This window comes from Emys orbicularis, chromosome 6 (genome assembly GCF_028017835.1).
Source record: "Emys orbicularis isolate rEmyOrb1 chromosome 6, rEmyOrb1.hap1, whole genome shotgun sequence".
In the NCBI taxonomy this organism is placed as follows: Eukaryota; Metazoa; Chordata; order Testudines; family Emydidae; genus Emys; species Emys orbicularis.
In genome coordinates, this window is record NC_088688.1 from 47664720 (window position 1) to 47685948 (window position 21229).

At 44.7% G+C, this 21229-nt stretch overlaps 1 protein-coding gene across 2 annotated transcripts in view; it reads left to right on the forward strand.

The window, feature by feature from the left end:
* Window positions 1–21229, forward strand: part of FAM169A (family with sequence similarity 169 member A) — a 122037-nt gene that overhangs the window by 31249 nt on the left and 69559 nt on the right. Inside the window, exon 1 of one of the 2 annotated variants that reach the window (XM_065406906.1) lies at window positions 18437–18708. The exons of the other annotated variant lie outside the window; for it this stretch is intronic. Within the exon in view, the coding sequence (XP_065262978.1) occupies window positions 18437–18708 (272 nt within the window). Of the gene's footprint in view, window positions 1–18436; window positions 18709–21229 lie in introns of those variants that run through there. 2 annotated transcript variants of the gene reach the window in all.

Here is a 21229-nt window from a genome sequence, read left to right on the forward strand (position 1 = left end):
AAGAGATTGTTGAATGCAGATTCCTAATTCATGTGCTGTAACTGACAGTAGTAGATCACAGAAATTACCTTTGTACCTAGATTTTCTCTACACTCATCTGGTTTTGGAATCATTAGAGTTTCATCTGTTAACAATGAAGAAAAGTGGCTCCTCATTCAAGTAAATAATTTTTGTCTTAGAAAAGACTCTGAAGTAGAAATCGTTTCAGCAGCTCTCTTCATCCTGACAATCAAATACTAATAGTTACTGGTAGTTTTGCTTTCACCTATGTTAACTCCAGCAAATCTATATAACTACAAAACAACTGTAGAAGTGTATCTCATACATTACAACTGATTACAGGACTCTTGTATAGAATGATGCATTCTTTCTCTAATACGATATAAAGTAAGGCACTTAATCTAGATTTGATTATAGGGGTACAGGGCAACCCTCTTGTCTTTGTAACCCACAAAATGTTTATCTCCTTAAAGTAATGATAAAGGTAGAATATATTCCATTTTGAAAAAGCTTTTTAATTTTTCTCATCCTACACAGGTCTGCATACAAAATCCTTGAATGTGCACTATGAGTTCAGAGCCTTCAGAGAGCTTCTGGGATATTTATACTTTCTTCACTCAAGATAGTAGTTTAGGTGAGTTAAAATTTGGTATGCAGGTGCTTCCACGAATAGGAAAAGTACACAATTTGTCTGACATTTTCCTGTAAATGCTGATAAAGTAGAACTCAGGGAGCAGCACCCAGGGGAGGCAGTAAGGTCCCTCCCATCCTCTCTGCTGAGATGTGGAAGCTGGGCGCATATGCAATATTCAGTGGTGTTTTTTTTCATAAAGCCACAGATGTCAGCCACATCATTTTGCAAGAATCTCAACTTTCATTTTTTAAACTAAGTTTCTAGCTTTCATGGTTGTGAAAAGAAAGCTTGAAAACGTGGCTCAAGTTTATCTTAAAGTCTCAAAAACCAAAAGGCAAATAAGAACTCCCACTGTTACTTTTTAAAATTTCCATGATTTTGTAGGGCCTGACTCATGATTTTGGAATGTTCAGGGCTGGCAACCCTGCCAAACCTAGGTGGTGGGGGAAGTGGGGGTTTGTGATGAACTCCTCTAAACAGAGTGAGATGGAGTATATTCCTGGGGGGAGGAGGGTGCAAAGAAAGGAGGATGGTTGAGGTAGGCAAGGGTTGTGAAAGAATGTAACTTGCAGCTCAACGGTTGGGGAGTGGGGGGCGCTGGCTTATTATGTGAGTGGAAAGTAGGGGAAATTTTACTGAACTTTTGACATATTACTTTTTTGTTTGTATCTGTTTGTCTTGCTTTTTACATGGTAAGCATTTCAGAACAGGACTGTTTTCTAGTCTGTGTGTAGAGTGCCTACCACAAGGAGGCACCAACTCCAGCTGGGGTCTTTAGGTGCTGCCAGAATACAAACAGGAACTAATAATTCTATTCAAAAGGATTGGGGGACTGTGATGGGGTGTTCGCCCCACACCAGCCCTGAAAGGGTTAAGAAAGCTGAGAAAGGGCCAATTAGTGTGATAGGCTGTCCACAAGGGGATTAGGCTGGAGAAGCAACTCCTGATTGGAAGATGAAGCTCAGCTGAGCTAGTGTGAGCTGGGCTAGTATAAGGGCTGCATTGAGTAAGTCTGCAGACACCCTCTGTGCATTACAGAGAGAAGGAGAGAGCCCAAAGAAAGAGTAGAACCCCTAGGAGCCTGTCCCTGAGGGAAGGAGGTACCGAGAAGGGTGGAGAAGAGTAGGAGGCAGCGTAGGAAGCAGCCCAGGGAGAGAGCAGCAAGGTTGGGAATTGAGCAGACCTTGGCTGAATATTGTAGGATCCCTGGTCTGAAAGCTGGAGTAGTGGGCAGGCCTGAATTCCCCTACCAGCACTGCTGAAGTGGCATAGCCTGGACAGCAGCTCCAGTGAGGCTCTGTACCCCAGAAGGGGAAACCACATAATGACCTGGCCAGAAGGCCAAGTCATGAAGAGGACTTGCAGCTCCTGGAGTGAAAAAGGGGCTGCAGAGAGAGAGGACAGTGAGTTGAGAGCCTGCAAGGTGAGTCGTTGGACATGGAAGACAGCTAATGCCCAGAACAGCCAGGAAGAGGTGCCGCCTACGGTGAATAAGTATCCCATAACATCTTGGGGTTTCCTTTCTTCCCTCTCTAATGTCCAGAGAGTGGCTACAGGCTCCCGCACTGCAGCCATTTCTGTTGCTGCTTCCTGGCTTTTTACTAGCTCAGCCCACACTTGCTCAGCTGAGCTTCATTTTCTAATCAGGGGTTGCTTCGCCAGCCTAATCTTCTCGTGTATGGCCTATCACACTAAGTGGCCCTTTCTCAGCTTCCTTAACCCTTTCAGGGCTGGTGTGGGGTGAACATCCCATCCCAGGGACATTTAATTTACTCAAATAAATGAAGGTTTAGATAACAGGAGGACTTCTTCATGGAAGCAATGGATGTAGGAGGAAACAACCTAAATGCAGAGAATGGGGATTGTTTGCAAAATATTTAAATACCTCCATCCCACAGACACATGGATTTTCTGTATATATCTAATATGTATCGTCACACACTATATTACTGTGTTAGAAGTCTAGGCTGGAATTTTCAAGAAACTAAATTCCATTGAAGTTCAATGGAATTTGTGCCTCAACCTCCCTTAGGTGGCTCTGAAAATCCCACCCCTAGTAATTATTGCCTGCAAACAGATGTGCTAGCATTGACCTGAAGCAACAGGAGAAGTAATTATTAATTATTATTGCAGTAGCTTCCAAAACTCCAGTCAGAATCGGGTCTCTATTATGCTAGGTGTTGCACAAACAGATAGGCAGACAGTCTTTGCTCTGAAGAGCTTACAGTACTTTTGTAGGGGTGCAGCGGCCGATGCTAGTCTTTCTCTTTGCAGTATCGGAGCCCTAGTGTTTGTGTATGAGTGTATCACATGTAATATTTAACAGATGCCTGTTTTGATGATTTTTTTAGTATATTTCCCCTTCCTTGGATTGGTTCTTTAATGTACACAATAGTTTATTTTTGAGCTCCAAAAGGGAGAATGACAAGGCATGAATGCAATTATTTCCATCTGCTAGCCACATTAATAATAAACAATAAACTCATTTGTTATTGGATTTTCCCCTAACAGTACAGAAAAAGAAAAGCTCCACTCATTTGTCTACTGCTCTGTTGTGGATATGGGGCCAAATATAGTCTTTATTTTTAAGTCCGTGGATTTACTCCAGGGATGAATCTGGTCCATTGAGCATATCACATAAAACAGTAATTTATTTTATTTGCACAGTCATACATGGTGCATTAAAAGAATATCAGAATCTAATAACAGATGCCTCCATATTTTCTTTTCAGTAAGACATCAACATAGCAGTGAAACAAGTGTTTGTAATACCGAATCAAATGCAGTTAATATAATCAAAATGCAATTTTATGATCTTCTGTAATGTCCCCCATGGCTCATTTACACAGATTAATGCAATTTTTTCACAGCTGAAAAATGTAATTCACAGAGCAACTTCTTGGTCTAAAATTACATTGATTCCTGCACACAAGATAATTTCTTTCAGATAAGACTTTTTTGGTGAATCACATGCAAGTGTAAACAAGTCGAATACACTTAAATACATGCCTAAATCATCCTTATTCAGAAAAGTGTTTAAGCATTACTTCAGTAGGACTTAAACATATATTTAAAATTAATCGCAATTAATCGCGAGATTTAAAAAATTAATCACAATTAATCACAGTTTTAATCACACTATTAAAAATAATAGAATACCAATTTAAATTTTTTATAAATATTTTGGATGTTTTTCTACATTTTCAAATATATTGATTTTAATTACAATGCAGAATACGAAGTGCAGAGTGCTCACTTTATATTATTATTTTTATTACAAATATTTGCAATGTACAAGTCGAAGCATGAGGGGCATATCTATTTAGCATATCTGGCACATAAATACCTTGCAAAACCAATTACAACAGTGCCATGCGAACACATGTTCTCACTTTCATTGTAAATAAGAAGCGGGCAGCATTATCTCCCTTAAATGTAAACAAATTTGTTTGTCTTAGCAATTGGCTGAACAAGAAGTAGAACTGAGTGGACTTGTTTTTGAAGTTTTGTTTTTGAATGCAGTTTTTTTTTGAATGCAGTTATGTAAAAAAATAATTCTACATTTGTAAATTGCACTTTCATTATAAAGATATTGCACTACTGTACTTGTGTGAGATGAATTGAAAAATACTATTTCTTTCGTTTATCTTTTTTACATTCTGAAGCAGTTCCCAATTATCATTCACATTTTTCTGTTAAAATTCCTTCTCCCAATTGATTTGGCTCATAATTGTTTTCAGCTTTGTGAAATTGGCCCTTTTAAAGCACCAAGTGTATATAGGTTTCAGAGTAGCAGCCGTGTTAGTCTGTATCCGCAAAAATAACAGGAGTACTTGTGGCACCTTAGAGACTAACAAATTTATTAGAGCATAAGCTTTCGTGGGCTACAACCCACTTCTTCGGTTGTAGCCCACGAAAGCTTATGCTCTAATAAATTTGTTAGTCTCTAAGGTGCCACAAGTACTCCTGTTATTTTTTCAAGTGTATATATTAAGTCCAAACCAGTATTTGTAATGTGCAAACAGAATAGTGTGGCAGACACCAACGAATACCCCCATCATGTGCTTTATCTGTTAAAAGGCTGATCCGTAAGCGTTCACGATCATTTGCTTCTCAGCTGTCATTACTTGGAAACTGATAATGCCATTTTTTATATAGAATGTCACTCCCCCTTCCTTCTTGCCCACTCAATCCTTTCTAAATATGCTAAAATCACCAGTTATAACCTTCCAATCATGGGAGTCTTCCTACCAGGTTTCAGTAATACCGACTAGGTTGAACATATGTTCATAAATGGGAAATTTTCAGTTCCTCTTGTTTGTTACCTAGGCTCCTAGCATTTGTGTATAGGCAATTAAAATTTTTATTTTCTTTGCATCTGTTGGTGCTTTGATTAATTTTGTTCTCAACCTCTTGATTTTGGTGCTAAATGAGTGCTCATTTGTTCCCTTTTTTCATCCTTCCCTTTTGTTAAAATAGTTTAGTGTTCTCCCAACTAGTTTAACCAACCAATCCTGTAAAAGGTTGGCTTCCATTCTACTGAGCTGGAGGCCATCCCGACTCCAATCTTCTACAAAACCAAACCCCTCTACCTTACACCACTTACCTAGACAGTGGTTCACCTCAAGGATCCTTTCTTTCTTTCTTTCTTTCTTTCTTTCTTTCTTTCTTTCTTTCTTTCTTTCTTTCTTTCTTTCTTTCTTGTGGGACAGGAAGGAAGATCACTTGGACATTCTTCTCCCTCAGCACTCTTCCAGGTTCTCTGAAGTTGTCTCCAATCTGTGAGGTATCCTGTGAAACAGTGTCAGTGCCAGGGGCTGCAGAGCGCTTTTAGGCTGTGTGTATATAGGGGCATAGATTTGCATCACCTCCTGCTTTACCCTCCTCTTCCCTTCTCAGGCACGCCCCTCCCCACACCAGCAGCCTGATCACCCTCCCTCCCAGCCCATGAACTCCCCTCCAAATATGGGTGGTGATGATGAGTCCCTGTGCACCAGGTCATAATGCTGGTCTCTCAAATTTGCCAGGCCAATTCTAAGTGCTGCTGTAACACCATGCACTAGGTAGCAATGCCACTCACTCAGATTTGGCCTGGCTGCCACACCATCATGACTGAGCCCAAGTAGCTGAGCCAAATTTGACTGAGTGCTGTCACAACCTGGCACCCGGGGTTGAAGCACCGTTAGTATGTGGCCAGGCTAAAAAGTGGTTGGGCTATGGTCCATTTGGCACCCCTTGGCTCTGTGGCCTATGGTTACTGCTGATATGTATTATCACCAGTGGATCCTTGCCCTCCAACTTCAGAAGCCTATCCAGTCTTACAATCACATATCGTGTCTTAGCTGTGGGAAAACACCACACCATCCTCTTGTCTGTCTCTTGCAGAATGTTCTTTCCATTCTTCTTAGGACAAAATCCACAAGAAGGATCATCTGTCTTCCTTGGCAGGTTGGAGATCTTTGTGGGCACGCTTAATAGTCTTGTGTGTTGGGCTGAGCAGCCATCCATAGCTGTGTCCTGTACACCTCTCCATCTATTTGACCAGCTGGATCTTCAGAGATATCTTTCTCAGTTTCCATGCTCAGGCTCTGGTAACTACTGGAAACTTCTAACAGTGTGGAATCCCTCTTGGTCCTCTCTGGTGGTCACAGCCTGCCCATACTAGTCTGCCTCCAGCTGTGGAGAAAGCTGCTTTGTTCTCTTGCGTCAGGTAGTTATGAACTGTAAAGCCTCCTCTCTGGTTTCTTTGTTTCCTCGGTGGCTCCATAGTAACAGTTCAAAAATCTTTTCTTTCAGCACAGCCACCAACTTGCACTTCAAATCACACCTGAAAAGCAAGCCTCTCTCAAACTCCCATGTTTGCCATTCCTATTTGCCTAACAATCAATAGCACCGTTGCTCTTCACAGAACATGGTCTATGTGTCGATGAGTTCTTTAATGGCTGCTGAGTCTGATGCATGAGTGACAGTCCTGTCCACAGGTAGGGCACACCCACACACTAGCAATGCCCTGAATCCGAGCAGCAGATTCTTTCCTCCTCGGACACCGGTCATCACAAAACTTGATCCAGTCTGCCTCGCAACGCCTTGCTCCATCTACTAGCTGACTCCGCCAACCAGAGCGGCATTCTGCACTCTTTTCCCAGTCATCCACAGAGATTCCAAAGGATACTAAATCATCTTTGCAATCATCCTGAAATCTATGCAGCGGTCTGCCTCTCTTTCTAGACCCTTTGTGAGCTTCAGAATACATCACACTCTTTGGGATCCTGTAATCCAGCATTACAGTATTGCCTAACAATGCCCATAAGGTAAATATCTGCCCCATCTTACAGATGGGAAAACTGAGTCTCAAAGAGACTTATGCTCTAATAAATTTGTTAGTCTCTAAGGTGCCACAAGTACTCCTGTTCTTTTTGCGGATACAGACTAACACGGCTGCTACTCTGAAACCTGTCAAAGAGATTAGTGTTTTACCTAGGATCAAACAGCAAGTGTCAGAACCAGCAAGTGGAAAAATTGAGACTGATTCCCTAAATCTCATCCTTCGGTTACACAGAAAGTGGTGGTAGTAAATGCAGTCAGTGGTCTTCTTTGTCCCTCATTTCTGAGAAGTTTTTTTCTGAGGGTCCACAGGTCTGTGCATGTGGAGGGACTCAGAACCAGGTATTATGTACTTTTTACACCAGGGGTCTCAAACACGCGGCCCGCGGGGCTATTTCCTGCGGCCCGCCAAGCAGCCCGCGCCCCCCGCCCCCAGCCTACCTCCAGGCCAGGGGTGGGCAAACTACGGCCCGCGGGATTGCCCCCCTCGAGCCCCACGCATCACGTCCCTGCGGCCGGGGGGGAAGCAGAGGGCTCCGTGTGTTGCCCTGGCTTCCAGGCACTGTCCCCCCGCAGCTCCCATTGGCCGGGAAGGGGGAACCGCGGCCAATGGGAGCTTCGGGGGAGGTACCTGGAGGAGCAGCAAGCAGCGCGTGGAGCCCTGCGTCCCCCGTCCCCCAGGGGCCGCAGGGACATGGTTCCAGCTGCTTCCCAGAGCGGAGCGGCGTGGGGTCGCCGCTGCCACCCCGGAGCCAGAGCCTGAAGCCCTCCTTCACCCCACCCCCTATCTCCCTGCCCTGAGCCCCCTGCCTGCACCCCAAACCCCTGCTGCACCCCAACTCCCTGCCCTGAGCCCCCTGCTGCACCCTGCACCCCGACCTCCTGCCGCACCCCTCACCCCTCCTGCACCCCACACCCCAATTCCCTGCCCTGAGCCCCCTGACGCACCCTGCACCTCAACTCCCTGCCCTGAGCCCCCTGGGGGCAGGGAGGGGGTGGAGTTGGGGTGGGGACTTCGGGGAACGGGTTGGAATGGGGGTGGGGAAGGGGTGGGAAGAGGTGGGGCAGGGGCAGGGCCTCATGGAAGGGGTGGAGTGGGGGCAGGGCCGGGGGCAGCAAGAGGGTGTGTGTCAGTGATGCGGCCTCAGGCCAATGAACTAGTCCTCATGTGGCCCTCGTGGTCATTTGAGTTTGAGACCCCTGTTTTACACGCTAAGGCTACAGGGAATCCACCCAGCAACTCCTAGAATAAGCTCAGCAGGATTGGACTCTTTAAGCAAAGACAATTCACAGGCTTTATATTTAAAAATCAATCATGTGTTTGAACATCTTAATTAAGATGAGTTAAAAAATTTGAACTTATCAGATCAGAGAGGGAGAAGCCAGTTTCCCTCTCATAAATGTGACCTTTAAAAAACTGCAAACCGTTTTAAAGCAGCACCATCTAGAGGAAAGAAAAATAATTACTTTCCCCCCATAATGCAGCTTTAAAGTCATAGCCGTACACTTCATACACATCAGTCCTTTTCTTTCCCAACCCTATTCCCACTAAAGTCAGTGGCAAAGTATACAAATCTCCTAAAAGTATAAAAAGTTGCTCCATTAAGATTAGCAGGTGTCCATTTAAAAGTACTCCGTTTTAAAAATATTTCAATTTGGTGCACAGAAATTGTATTTATTCATTCAGCACATGCTTTCTTTCAAGAAGTTAGTGCTATGTTATGTGTTACCCTTTGGGACACAGGGAGTTCATTCTTTCAGCAGTAATATTCCTTTACCAGGTATTCATTTTATATAATAATACTGTATATATATTCATTAGGTTTTCAGAATGTAAAATATTAATGCCAGTCGTGTCATTTATACACCGAAAACTGATTGTTGCTGCCATATGGGGTAAATTCTACTTCATCTCACCTTACCGTAATTGTGGAAGACCCTGAACACAGCTGTTATTGCTGTCAGTGAAGTTCCATTGCATAGCGGGTGACGGCCAGTCAAAACTGAGGGAACTCCTTGCAAAGGGTACATATCCTCTGTGTACCATGCAGCTTTGTTCTGGGCTCCCTGCATCCTAGTACACAGGAAAGTCTTGCAAAGGGGAAGCAGGCCAGAAAAGGGGCCAGTGGATCTGTATCTTCTTTACCCCAGCCCTCACACAAAGGGGGAACACCACAGAGATGGGGCTACTATATCCACGAGGCTGCAGTAGCAGCCATAGAGCAGCTCCCTTTCCAAACTCCTCCACTCTGACTCCTGTGAACATTTCAAATGTCCTATGTAAATTAAGCATGGTAGAATCAAAACAATGGAAGCCCCATTCACAAACAGGGGGAGCCCACAGAAAGGGAAAAACATCATGAGGTCATCCTGCCTCTTGAAACAAAGTCATTGAATTATGGAAGATATAAGCAAAAATAGAAGCCATCCTTAGCATCCATCACTACACTGAGGCTACATCTACACTACGGGGGGGGTGTCGATTTAAGATACGCAAATTCAGCTACGCGAATAGCGTAGCTGAATTCGACGTATCAGATCCGACTTACCCTGTTGTGAGGACGGCGGCAAAATCGACTGCCGCGGCTCCCAGTCGACGGCGCTAACTCCCACCTCCGCTGGTGGAGTAAGCGCGTCGATTCGGGGATCGATTGTCGCGTCCTGATGAGATGCGATAAGTCGATCCCCAAGAGATCGATTTCTACCCGCCGATTCAGGCGGGTAGTGTAGACCAGGCCTGACACAAGGGAACAGAGCTCTTGCAAGCTGAGAAAGGTGGGTCTTTCAACCAAGGGGGCGTCAAGGTCTCTGGAAACTGAATATAGGTGAGAAATTTGCTTAGGCCAAGATCTTTCACCTAGGAAGACAAGGGAAGCCAGTGCCTTGTACTTCTGTGGAAGGTCCTGACTGAGGGAAAATCAGCCATGGCTGGGAAGAAGGAATATTGGTGAGAGAAACATTCTTGAACAAAGCCTGTAACTTGCTAGATTAAGTTTTAGATGCATGTTTTCACTTTGATTTGCTTTTAATCCTTTCTAACTTTATTCCTTTTACTTGGCATCACTTAACTTTTATGTCCTATTGTTTAACTTTTTTTTTTTTTTACTATAAACAAATTCAATGCAGTGTTTAAAGGGAAGGGTGTATTTACCCCAGTTAAGTTAATACTCTGTGATGTGCTTTTGTATCTTCAGCTCAACAAATGAACCTTATTATTTCTCTGAACTGCCTAGGAGAGGGCTGTACACTCTAGCATACACAGGTTTGGAAAAATGTAGGTCTGAGAGTGTATTGGGGACACCTTACCGGTTGTAATCAAGGCTGGTGGAAGCCAGAATGGGCGTGTGGGGCTGTAGCAGGGCTGGCTCCAGCTGTTTTGCTGCCCCAAGCGATGAAGAAAAAAATAAAAAAATAAAAAAAAAAACAGCTGATCGGCGGCACTTCGGCGGTAGCTCAAAGAGGAAGAGAGGAACTGAGGGACCCGCCGCCGAATTGCCGCCAAAGACCTGGACGTGCTGCCCCTTTCCATTGGCTGCCCCAAGCACCTGCTTCCTTCGCTGGTGCCTGGAGCCGGCTCTGGGCTGTAGGCAGGCTGCTGGGGTCAGAGCTGCTGAACTAGGCCTACCTGGCTGGCACACAGACATTTCAGAGTGTGACCTGTATGCTTGTGAGTGGGTTGTGAGCATCTCAGGCTGGGAGCAGCAAAGCATTGTAAGGCACCCAGGGTTACAGAGTAAGCCGTGCCTCCTGAACTGCATAACAAGTGCCTCACAATCAGGAATGGATTTTATCCTCCGTAGCACCCTGGTGAGGTAGGGAAGTACTCTTTATTCTCACTTTACAGATGGGGAGCTGAGTGATGGTGGTTCCCCTGTTTATCCGTCCAATAATCACATTAGTCCTTTTGGCCACAGCATAGCACTGGGAACTCATGTTCAGCTGATTATATGCCACAACTCCCAAAACAATTTCAAAGTCGCTACTTCCCAGGGATAGGGTCCCCATCCTGTAATTATGGCCTACATTCTTTGATGTAACAGGCAGGATGCACCCTTCAGTTCTGGATAGAAAACCCCACTGATCTCAAAGACTTTGCTTCCCTCTTGTAAACTGAACAACAGCTGGACAGACTGGCTGACCATCAAGGAAGCCCTTCTTTTGGTAGCACTAAGATCAGTTGGAAAACAGGCACAATCTTTAACTGTCTCTCTTTGGGTATGTACACTGCAATTAAAAACCTCGCAGCTGGCCCATTCCAGCTGACTCAGGCTTGTGGGGCTCAGGCTAAGGGGCTGTTTAATTGCAATGTGGCTGTTTGGGCTTATGTGCAGGGTCCCACCTGCGAGCCTGATGGCATGGGCCACCACAGGTTTTTACTGCAGTGTAGACATAGATCCTTTCAGTCCATGAACAGAGAAGCCTACCTGCATTACGAGAAAAGACTACAGTCATTGTTACACTGTGAACTGAAGAATCTACCTATTTCTTGAAAGCCCAGCCAAACATGAACAGTCAAGACCGGTACTGGAATCAACAAAAACTACTTGTTTGTTTAAATATAAGATTATTTGCAGAATCTGGGCCTTAATTTCTAATTTTAGTGTTCATTTTTGATTGTCACTGTCAGTCCATAAATACTAATTGGGATAAACTTACCTTACCTTAAATGGAACCATGTTTGGACAAAAAAGTTTTTTCTCATGGTAGAAGAATAGAATTAAGCAAAGTTAATGCTTTGTAATCATGCTTGAATAACTATATGTATTACATTTGTTAAATTTGCGTATTAGTTTTGATAAATATTGAGCATCCCAAGTTAGACTTCAGACATTCAGTTCTTGTTATTTCCTGTCATGGAAGTATTTGTGTTACTTTCCATAACTTGCTTTTGTTTTTGAATTTTATTTTGGTTAATAAAACTGGTAACTACAGAGGAAGTCTTGAGTCTTTAGACAGAGTAACATGAATTTCAGATGAACTCTTGACAAAAATGTTTGGTCAAATTAAAATTTTAGCGATTGCATCTCATACCTGTATACTTGACAAACTTATTGAAGAAGTTATCTCAATAATAAATAATAAAAATGGCTGTTTCTGCTTTTAGAATTACGCTGCTGGCAATCTTTTTTTAAAAAGTCCCTTTATAGATCTCATGTCCCTTTCCAACTGGGATACTGTAATCCCAGTAGCCAGACCTAATTTCAGTTCGGATAACTACATGTTGCCTATCTAAATTCTCCCTGCAATTTCAAATGGGTCTGGTATTCTTCACTTCCTGTCCTAAACTTCTCTGTGTGTTTGATGGCCTGATCTGTAGGCTACAGGTTATAGGGTAACCTGGACCCTATTGTTCATCAGCACACACACAGTTCTATAGAAATGCAGGGTCAGACCAGAAGCAGCTATTCTCCAAAAACATTTTAGGTACACAGAGGGGTGTTGTAGAGTGGGAGATTGCAAATAGGACTAATGAGCAGTGTCTTAATTATACCAAAACTGGAACAACAGCATTTTTGTTTCAGTATAATTGCTTGGGGCAAAATGAGGACATTCTTCCAGATCACTGTGGGGCCTCTTCAAAGTGCTCAGATACTATGATGATCTGTGCATATAGTTGGGTCTATGGTTATTCTGCATAAATAATTGCAAAAGTCCTATTGTGTTATTTAGCCTTACTTGACTTGTCTCAAGTAGTAGAAAACTGAATTTTTGTTCCACTGGAAATTGACATTCAGAATCTTTTTCATTCTGAATTGGAACCAAAAGCCCAACTATTATAATTTTTGTTCCACAGGAAATTTTGTTTTGGATTATTTAAATATTTAGTTTTGATGTCAAATCAGTGTTTCAAAGCAAAGCATTTTTATCTTGTAGATACTATTGAAATATTAAATATAATATATAAATCAATATCCTAATATAACTTGTCAAAATAATAAGCAAAATGATGTTGTCTAAACAAATTCACCTTATTGAAATAAACATTTCAATATTATTGAAACAGTCTAAACAATTTAATTTAAAAAAAAATTTCCACTCAAAAATGAATCAACACCTTCCTGTTTAGATTTCAATTAAACTGTGTTTTCCAATGGAAAACATGTTCTGCCAGAATTTTTTTCAACTATCTCTACACTGAAATATGATAGTGGGTGGATGAGTGTTTTTGCTTTGGATCCTGCTTGTTGGCATCTGTCTACAGAACTGTCCTTCACTGAAGCAACTGACTATTTTGTAACACTTTTTTATTTTTTTTTAATGTGGGCATATTTTGGAGTTCCATATAAATTCCCTCCTTCTCTTATGTACTTTGTCACTCCTAGCCTGAAATGAAAAATCATATGCAGAAATATATTCAACTGTTATTGTGAAAGAACTTAAATTGGGTCACCTGGAATAAATTTTAAAGGTAGTGCACAGACCTTGTATACAGAAATACCACTATTACGTCGCAGAATCAGGTCTCCTGCTTACAGTATACTTAAGAGTAGCATAATTAATATAAGGTACATACATTTTCTATCTGTTGATAACTCTGAAAGCTCTTTTGCATATCAGTAGTGTTTTTATTTAAAAACTCAGACAAGCCATTGACCTCAGTGAGTACAGAATCATCGCAATAGATGTAACAGAATAGTCATTAATCTAAATTACACTAATTGAAGGAACAATAACTATTAGCTAGGCCTGGTCTACACTATGAGTTTAATTCGAATTTAGCAGCGTTAAATCGAATTAACCCTGCACCCGTCCACACAACGAAGCCATTTATTTCGAAATAAAGGGCTCTTAAAATCGATTTCTGTACTCCACCCCGACGAGCGGAGTAGCGCCAAAATCGATTTTGTCATTTCGAATTAGGGTTAGTGTGGCTGCAATTCGATGGTATTGGCCTCCGGGAGCTATCCCACAGTGCACCATTGTGACCGCTCTGGACAGCAATCTGAACTCGGATGCACTGGCCAGGTAGACAGGAAAAGCCCCGCGAACATTTGAATTTCATTTCCTGTTTGCCCAGTGTGGAGAGCACAGGTGACCACAGAGAGCTCATCAGCACAGGTAACCATGCAGGCCGATAATCGAAAAAGAGCACCAGCATGGACCGTACGGGAGGTACTGGATCTGATCGCTATATGGGGAGAGGATTCAGTGCTAGCAGAACTTCGTTCGAAAAGACGAAATGCCAAAACTTTTGAAAAAATCTCCAAGGGCATGATGGAGAGAGGCCACAATAGGGACTCAGATCAGTGCCGCGTGAAAGTCAAGGAGCTCAGACAAGCCTATCAGAAAACAAAGGAGGCAAACGGTCGCTCCGGGTCAGAGCCGCAGACATGCCGCTTCTACGCTGAGCTGCATGCAATTCTAGGGGGGGCCGCCACCACTACCCCACCTCTGACCGTGGATTCCGAGGCGGGGGTAATCTCAACAGCCACACCTGAGGATTCTGCAGATGGGGAAGAGGAGGAGGAGGAGGAGGACGACGAGCTTGCAGAGAGCACACAGCACTCCGTTCTCCCTAACAGCCAGGATCTTTTTCTCAGCCTGATTGAAGTACCCTCCCAAGCCAGTACCCAAGACCATGACCCCATGGAAGGGACCTCAGGTGAGTTTACCTTTTAAAATATAAGACATGGTTTAAAAGCAAGCGTTTTTTAATGATTAATTTGCCCTGAGGACTTGGGATGCATTCGCGGCCAGTACAGCTACTGGAAAAGTCTGTTAACGTGTCTGGGGATGGAGCGGAAATCCTCCAGGGACATCTCCATGAAGCTCTCCTGGAGGTACTCCAAAAGCCTTTGCAGAAGGTTTCTGGGCAGTGCAGCCTTATTCCGTCCTCCATGGTAGGACACTTGACCACGCCATGCTAGTAGCAAGTAATCTGGTATCATTGCATGACAAAGCCTGGCAGCGTATGGTCCCGGTGTTTGCTGGCATTCAAGCAACATCCGTTCTTTATCTCGCTATGTAATCCTCAGGAGAGTGATATCGCTCATGGTAACCTGGTTGAAATACGGAATTTAATTAAGGGGACAGAGGTGGCCCTTCCTACTGGGCTGTTTGCCTGTGGCTGAAAAGAAATCCTTCCCTGTAGTAAGCCAAGCGCGGGGGGGGGGGGGGGATTGGCACTAAGCTTTTCACGTGTGGCTAGCAGGGATCTCCCCTGATACCAGCCATGCGGTGGGGGGAGGGATAAAGCGATCATCCCAGAGAATTGGATGGGGGTGGGGGGTTAGTTTGTTTTCTGCTGCTGAAGGTTAACAGGAAAACCGCAGCACTCAACAGGCTTTGCTTGGTATGTGGGAAAGGAGGATGCAGAAGCCGAAAGACAATGGCTTACCATGGCCGCATGCAAGCCGAATTCTGTTGCCCGGACCTGCGTCTGTGATCCCTAGCAGCAAAGCCACAGGCACTCAATATTAAGAGGCAAAATGCGACCTTGCACAGAAGTCACATGTGCTATGTAATGTGAATAGTGTTGTTCACCGTGAAAGAGTATAAGCATTGTTCTGTAAAATGTATCTTTTTAAAAAATTCTCTCCTTTTTTCCCTCCCTCCAGCAGCTGCAAATTTTTAAAGCTTCCCTCCTCCGTCCCGAAGGCTATCTCAGATAAGGCGTCAGAAAAAGAGGACGCGAGATGAGATGTTCGTGGAAATCATGGAATCCACCCGCAATGAAAGAGCTCATCTGAATGAGTGGAAGGACACGGTTTCAAAGTATAGGAAAGATGAGGACAGGAGGGACCAACGTGAGGACATGAGGGACCAACGTGAGGACAGAAGGGACCAACGTGAGGAGAGGAGAGACGCTCGAGATGAGAGGTGGCGGCAGGAAGATCAGAGGAGGCAGGATGCAACGCTGGGGCTGCTGCGTGAGCAAACAGACATGCTCCGGCGTCTGGTGGAGCTTCAGGAACGGCAGCAGGATCAGAGACTGGCGCTACAGCCCCTGTATAATCCCCCTCCCCCCTTACCATGTTCCCATAGCCTCCTTACCCAGACGTGTAAGAACGCGGGGGGGAGGCTCCGTGCACCCTCCCATTCCACCCCGGTGGACAGCCCAAGCAAAAGGCTGTCATTATTTTAACCTTTTTTTAGTGGCCTTTTCCTTCCCTCCGATCCTCCTCCCAAACCCCACCCGGGCTACCTTGTCAGTTCTCTCCCTCTTTTTATAATCAGTTAATAAAGAATACATGATTTTTAAACGATAGTGACTTTATTTCCTTTAAAAGCAAGCTGTGATTTAAGGGGGGAGGGTGGTTTGCTTACAGGGAATGAGTCAATCAAGGGGGCGGGTTTTCAACGAACAGAACTTTCACACCGTAGCCTGGCCAGTCATGAAACTGCTTTTCAAAGCTTCTCTGATGCGCAGTGTTTCCTGGTGTGATCTTCTAATCGCCCTGATGTCTGGCTGCGCATAATCAGCAGCCAGGCGATTTGCCTCAGCCTCCCACCCCACCATAAAGGTCTCCCCCTTACTCTCACAGAGATTGTGGAGCACACAGCAAGCAGCAATAACAATGGGGATATTGGTTTGGCTGAGGTCTGACCGAGTCAGTAACGATCGCCAGCGACCTTTTAAACGGCCAAATGTACATTCCACCACCATTCTGCACTTGCTCAGCCTGTAGTTGAACAGCTCCTGACTCCTGTCCAGGCTGCCTGTGTATGGCTTCATGAGCCATGGCATTAAGGGGTAGGCTGGGTCCCCAAGGATAACTATAGGCATGTCAACATCCCCAACGGTTATTTTCTGGTCCGGGAAGTAAGTCCCTTGCTGCAGCCGTTTAAACAGAGTAGTGTTCCTGAAGACGCGAGCATCATGAACCCTTCCCGGCCAGCCCACGTTGATGTTGGTGAAACATCCCCTGTGATACACCAGTGCTTGCAGCACCATTGAAAAGTAACCCTTGCGGTTTATGTACTGGGTACCCTGGGGCTCCGGTGCCAAGATAGGGATATGGGTTCCATCTATCGCCCCACCACAGTTAGGGAATCCCATTGCAGCAAAGCCATCCACTATGGCCTGTACATTTCCCAGAGTCACTACCTTTCGTAGTAGCAGCTCAATGATTGCTTTGGCTACTTGCATGACAGCAGCCCCCACAGTAGATTTGCCCACTCCAAATTGATTCCCGACTGACCGGTAGCTGTCTGGCGTTGCAAGCTTCCACAGGGCTATCGCCACTCGCTTCTCAACTGTGAGGGCTGCTCTCATCCTGGCATTCTGGCACTTCAGGGCAGGGGAAAGCAAGTCACAAAGTTCCATGAAAGTGCCCTTACGCATGCGAAAGTTTCGCAGCCACTGGGAATCGTCCCACACCTGCAACACTATGCGGTCCCACCAGTCTGTGCTTGTTTCCCGGGCCCAGAATCGGCGTTCCAGGGATAGAATCTGTCCCATCAACAACATGATCTCCAAAGCGCTGGGACCCGCGGTTTGAGAGAATTCTGTGTCCATGTCCATGTCCTCATCACTCTCGTCGCCGCGCTGCCGTCGCCGCCTCCTCCTTGCCTTGTTTTTCTGGTCCTGGTTCAGCATAAACTGCACGATAATGCGCGAGGTGTTTACAGTGTTCATGACTGCTGTCTTGAGCTGAGCGGGCACCATGCTTGCCGTGATATGGCATCTGCTGTGTTCACCCAGGAAAAAAGGCGCAAAATGGTTGTCTGCCGTTGCTTTCATGGAGGGAGGGGTGAGGCTGTACCCAGAACCACCTGCGACAATGTTTTTTGCCCCATCAGGCACTGGGATCTCAACCCAGAATTCCAATGGGCGGGGGAGACTGTGGGAACTGTGGGATAGCTATGGGATAACTACCCACAGTGCAACGCTCCGGAAATCGACGCTAGCCCCGGTACATGGATGCACACTGCCGAATTAATGTGCTTAGTGTGGCCACATACATTCGACTTTATACAATCTGTTTCCAAAATTCGAATTCTGTAAATTTGGATTAATCCCGTAGTGAAGACATACCCCTAGATATAAAATTAATCTTAAAGCAATTTAGTGATATGCTAATAATATAAGCGAAATACAAATGGCCTTGATGGGAGGACTCAGTGTGGGAAGTTAAGCAAGTGTATGTCTTTGCAGGATTGGGACCCTAGCAATAGGGAAAGGGATGACATGTCTGTTTGTCCTGACATGAATAGGGGCTGCAGGATGAGGACCCCAAATTTGTAAGTGTGTACCCTCTTTTACTCTGTCTAATGTTAAGAACCAGTGTTACTGCAATTTACTAACTCATTCCCTCTACATCAGCAAAGTTCAAGGTTCCTCCCAAGACTCTACAACACTTTCTTGCATGGAGCTGGAAAATTCTCAGTGGTCGGTGATGAGATAAGCAGTTTCTTTCCTGGTGAAAGTATCTATTACAAAATTACACTAGGCCATTTCCTTAAGAAATTAAAATCAAAATCTTAAATTGAAGAGATGCCCCTAACTTAAATTTACTGGGGCATTTTAAAGAAGGTATGATCACACATCCTGTTCCACCACATTTCGCCTTATATTGGCAGTCATCCATCTTGCTTCACTATGTGTGTTTTTGGCAGGTGAATAACTCGGGCTGGAGTGTGGAACAGGCTGAGGATTTACAGGATGTGAAGAGACACCAGCATTCTGGGAACAGTTTGAACTTGGAGCACACCCACCAAGTCTGCGCTGGTATGGAACTTCTCCAGAAAGACAAGAGGCTGCTTCCAGGGAAGCATGCATTCAGAGTCAAACACCTCCCTTTTGGGAGGTCAGTAGCTGAGAGTCCTGATCAGCCAAGTGCATCTCCGCTGACATTGATGCATGCAGGCTGCAGGAAAATGACCCGCAATGACTGTGGTTCTGGCTGCAGAGGCATGGGAGCAGTGAGGCAGTGACTCCTGCCTCACTGCTCCCATGCTGTCTGAAGCGCAAAGGGAGCAGGTGGGACTTGGAGGAGCAGCAAGCAGAGGAGGTGGGAACAGATAAGGGGGGCTAGTCCTAGCCAGACAGCAGCAGCCCCAGTTCCCAGAACCACAAAGCCCCATCCTGCTCCTCTGGTGCCCAGCTTCTCCCTCCAGCTACCTCATGGGCACTGCCTCCAGCTATGCCAGACCGCTACCCTGCAGCTGCCTTGCCCGGGGAGCTAGGACCTGCTGTGCTGTGCCCCAGCCACCCCCCAGCGTCTCTCTCAGACAAAGCCCCCAGCCCCTGCCCAGTCACTTCTACATCCCTAGCTTCCCTTTGCTGCCTCTACCTCGATTATCCCCCTCACCTGCCCAGTCACCCCCACTTTCCTTAGCTGTCACCCCTACAACACCAGCTTTCCTTAGCTGTCCCCATCATCTGCCCAGCCACTCTCACAACCGCAGCTTCCCCAAGCGAACTCAGTCCCTCTTACAGTCTTCAGCTGTCCTGGCTGCCCTACATTACCCAGACAGCCCCGGCCCACCTCCTCCCATCCTTCAGCATTCACCCACCTGCTGTAGTAGAATCCTACTACTACACTGCCACGTTGTTTTTTTTCCGTCTCCTTGTCCTACCCTTGCTACTGCATGGGGCAGAGTGTATTAAGATGAAAATTATGGTAATTTACAAACTATTAGCAAATAATTTAATGAGTTAAAGAATTAAATAAGTTCATGGAGGATAGGTCCATCAATAGCTACTAGCCAAGATGGTCAGGGACAGAACCTCATGCTCTGGGTGTCCTTAAACCTCTGACTGCCAGAAGCTGGGAATGGGTGACAGGGGATGGATCACTTGATACATTGTAGTGTTTTGTTCATTTCCTCTGAAGCATCAGGCATCACTCACTGTCAGAGGACAGGATACTGGGCCAGATGGACCATTGGTCTGACCCCGTATGGCCATTCTTATAAGTTAACTTGCATATTTGCAAATAATTTGCATGAATAATAAATGTCACACACAATTCTGGACAAAACTTAGCTGCTATGAGAGTCCCAGCTGTTGTGGGGTGGCAGAAGATGCAGAAATACATAGTAATATGTTGGACACCCCTTCATTCTTCCCCTTCCTCCCAAAAATGGTGGGTGCTAGTGCAGAATAGGCCTTATCTAAAATGTTCTTGCTGGGGTCTTGCCAAATTGTATTGCAGGGGGAATACGCACCACCCCCTGCCAGTATACTATTGCAGCACTGGTATGGTGCCTCATCCCCCTCTCTGAAAATGCTTTTTTGGTTACTGCACCCCCAAAATACTACTGTGGGGGATTCCTGTCCTTCCCCCAAATGCTGTTGCTTCTCCCACACACAGATACTGTTTGACAGTGATGGAAAGAAAAGCAAATCTAATATCGTTATTTTTCCACTTCTCTAACGCATTAGTGCAGCAGCTCTCCTCATACACAGGCTTCTTGGGGAGTTCATATGTGGTTTCCAGAGCAATGAATGCTGATGTCGTCATGCTGGTGCATGTCAGCAGCAAGTCCCAGGATGTGTAAGCACACTTTCTCAGTCTGCATAGGAATTAGCATATGAAAAGAATCCGTAAAACTGGAGACTTACAAATTGGATTTAAAAACAAATTTCACTCTGAGATTTCTAAGTAACAAAACTGAGGGGAAAAAATATTTTTAAAAATATGGTTTTAAAATAGTCTATCTCCCTTTAACAAAAATTAAAAACTCTTCAGAATAATTAATAAATGCCTGATTTCTAATAATAAATGAATCTATACCATTGGGAGCAACAGTACATGGTAAGCTGTAAAAGTGTTGGCTGGTATTTAAAAAAAAATCCCACTACATACATTTTACTTCTTTTACTCCACATGTGCAATTTATCCTCAGAAAACCACATCTGCCTAGGCAATATTTCTACATCACCATACAAACTTAACACCATCCCTGTCTGCAGTGGTTTTGAAGATATGGGATAAAACCCTGGCCCCAGTGAGGTCAATTGGAGTTTTGCCATTGATTTCAGGATTTCATCCCTGGTCTTTAGTTATATGATCATATGCTATGTCTCAAATAATACAAATGAATATTTATACAGTTTTTTTCTGTAGTTTTATATGCATGTGTATTTATATTCGTGTGGTTCTGCTGTGCAGTGGTGGTGCTAGTTGTAAGGGGGCTGTGCAGAAGATAAGTTTGCCCAACATGGTATGGAATTCACCAGGTGGGAGTGCCTGCGTAACAGCATGTAGGTGGAAGAAGGGAGTATGGTGCAAGATCAGGGAACTGGTACTGCAAAAATCCTTCTACCCTCTGCTATGCAGGTGAGCTTAATTAGGGACTGTGACTCCTCCTTGAGCTGTTGAA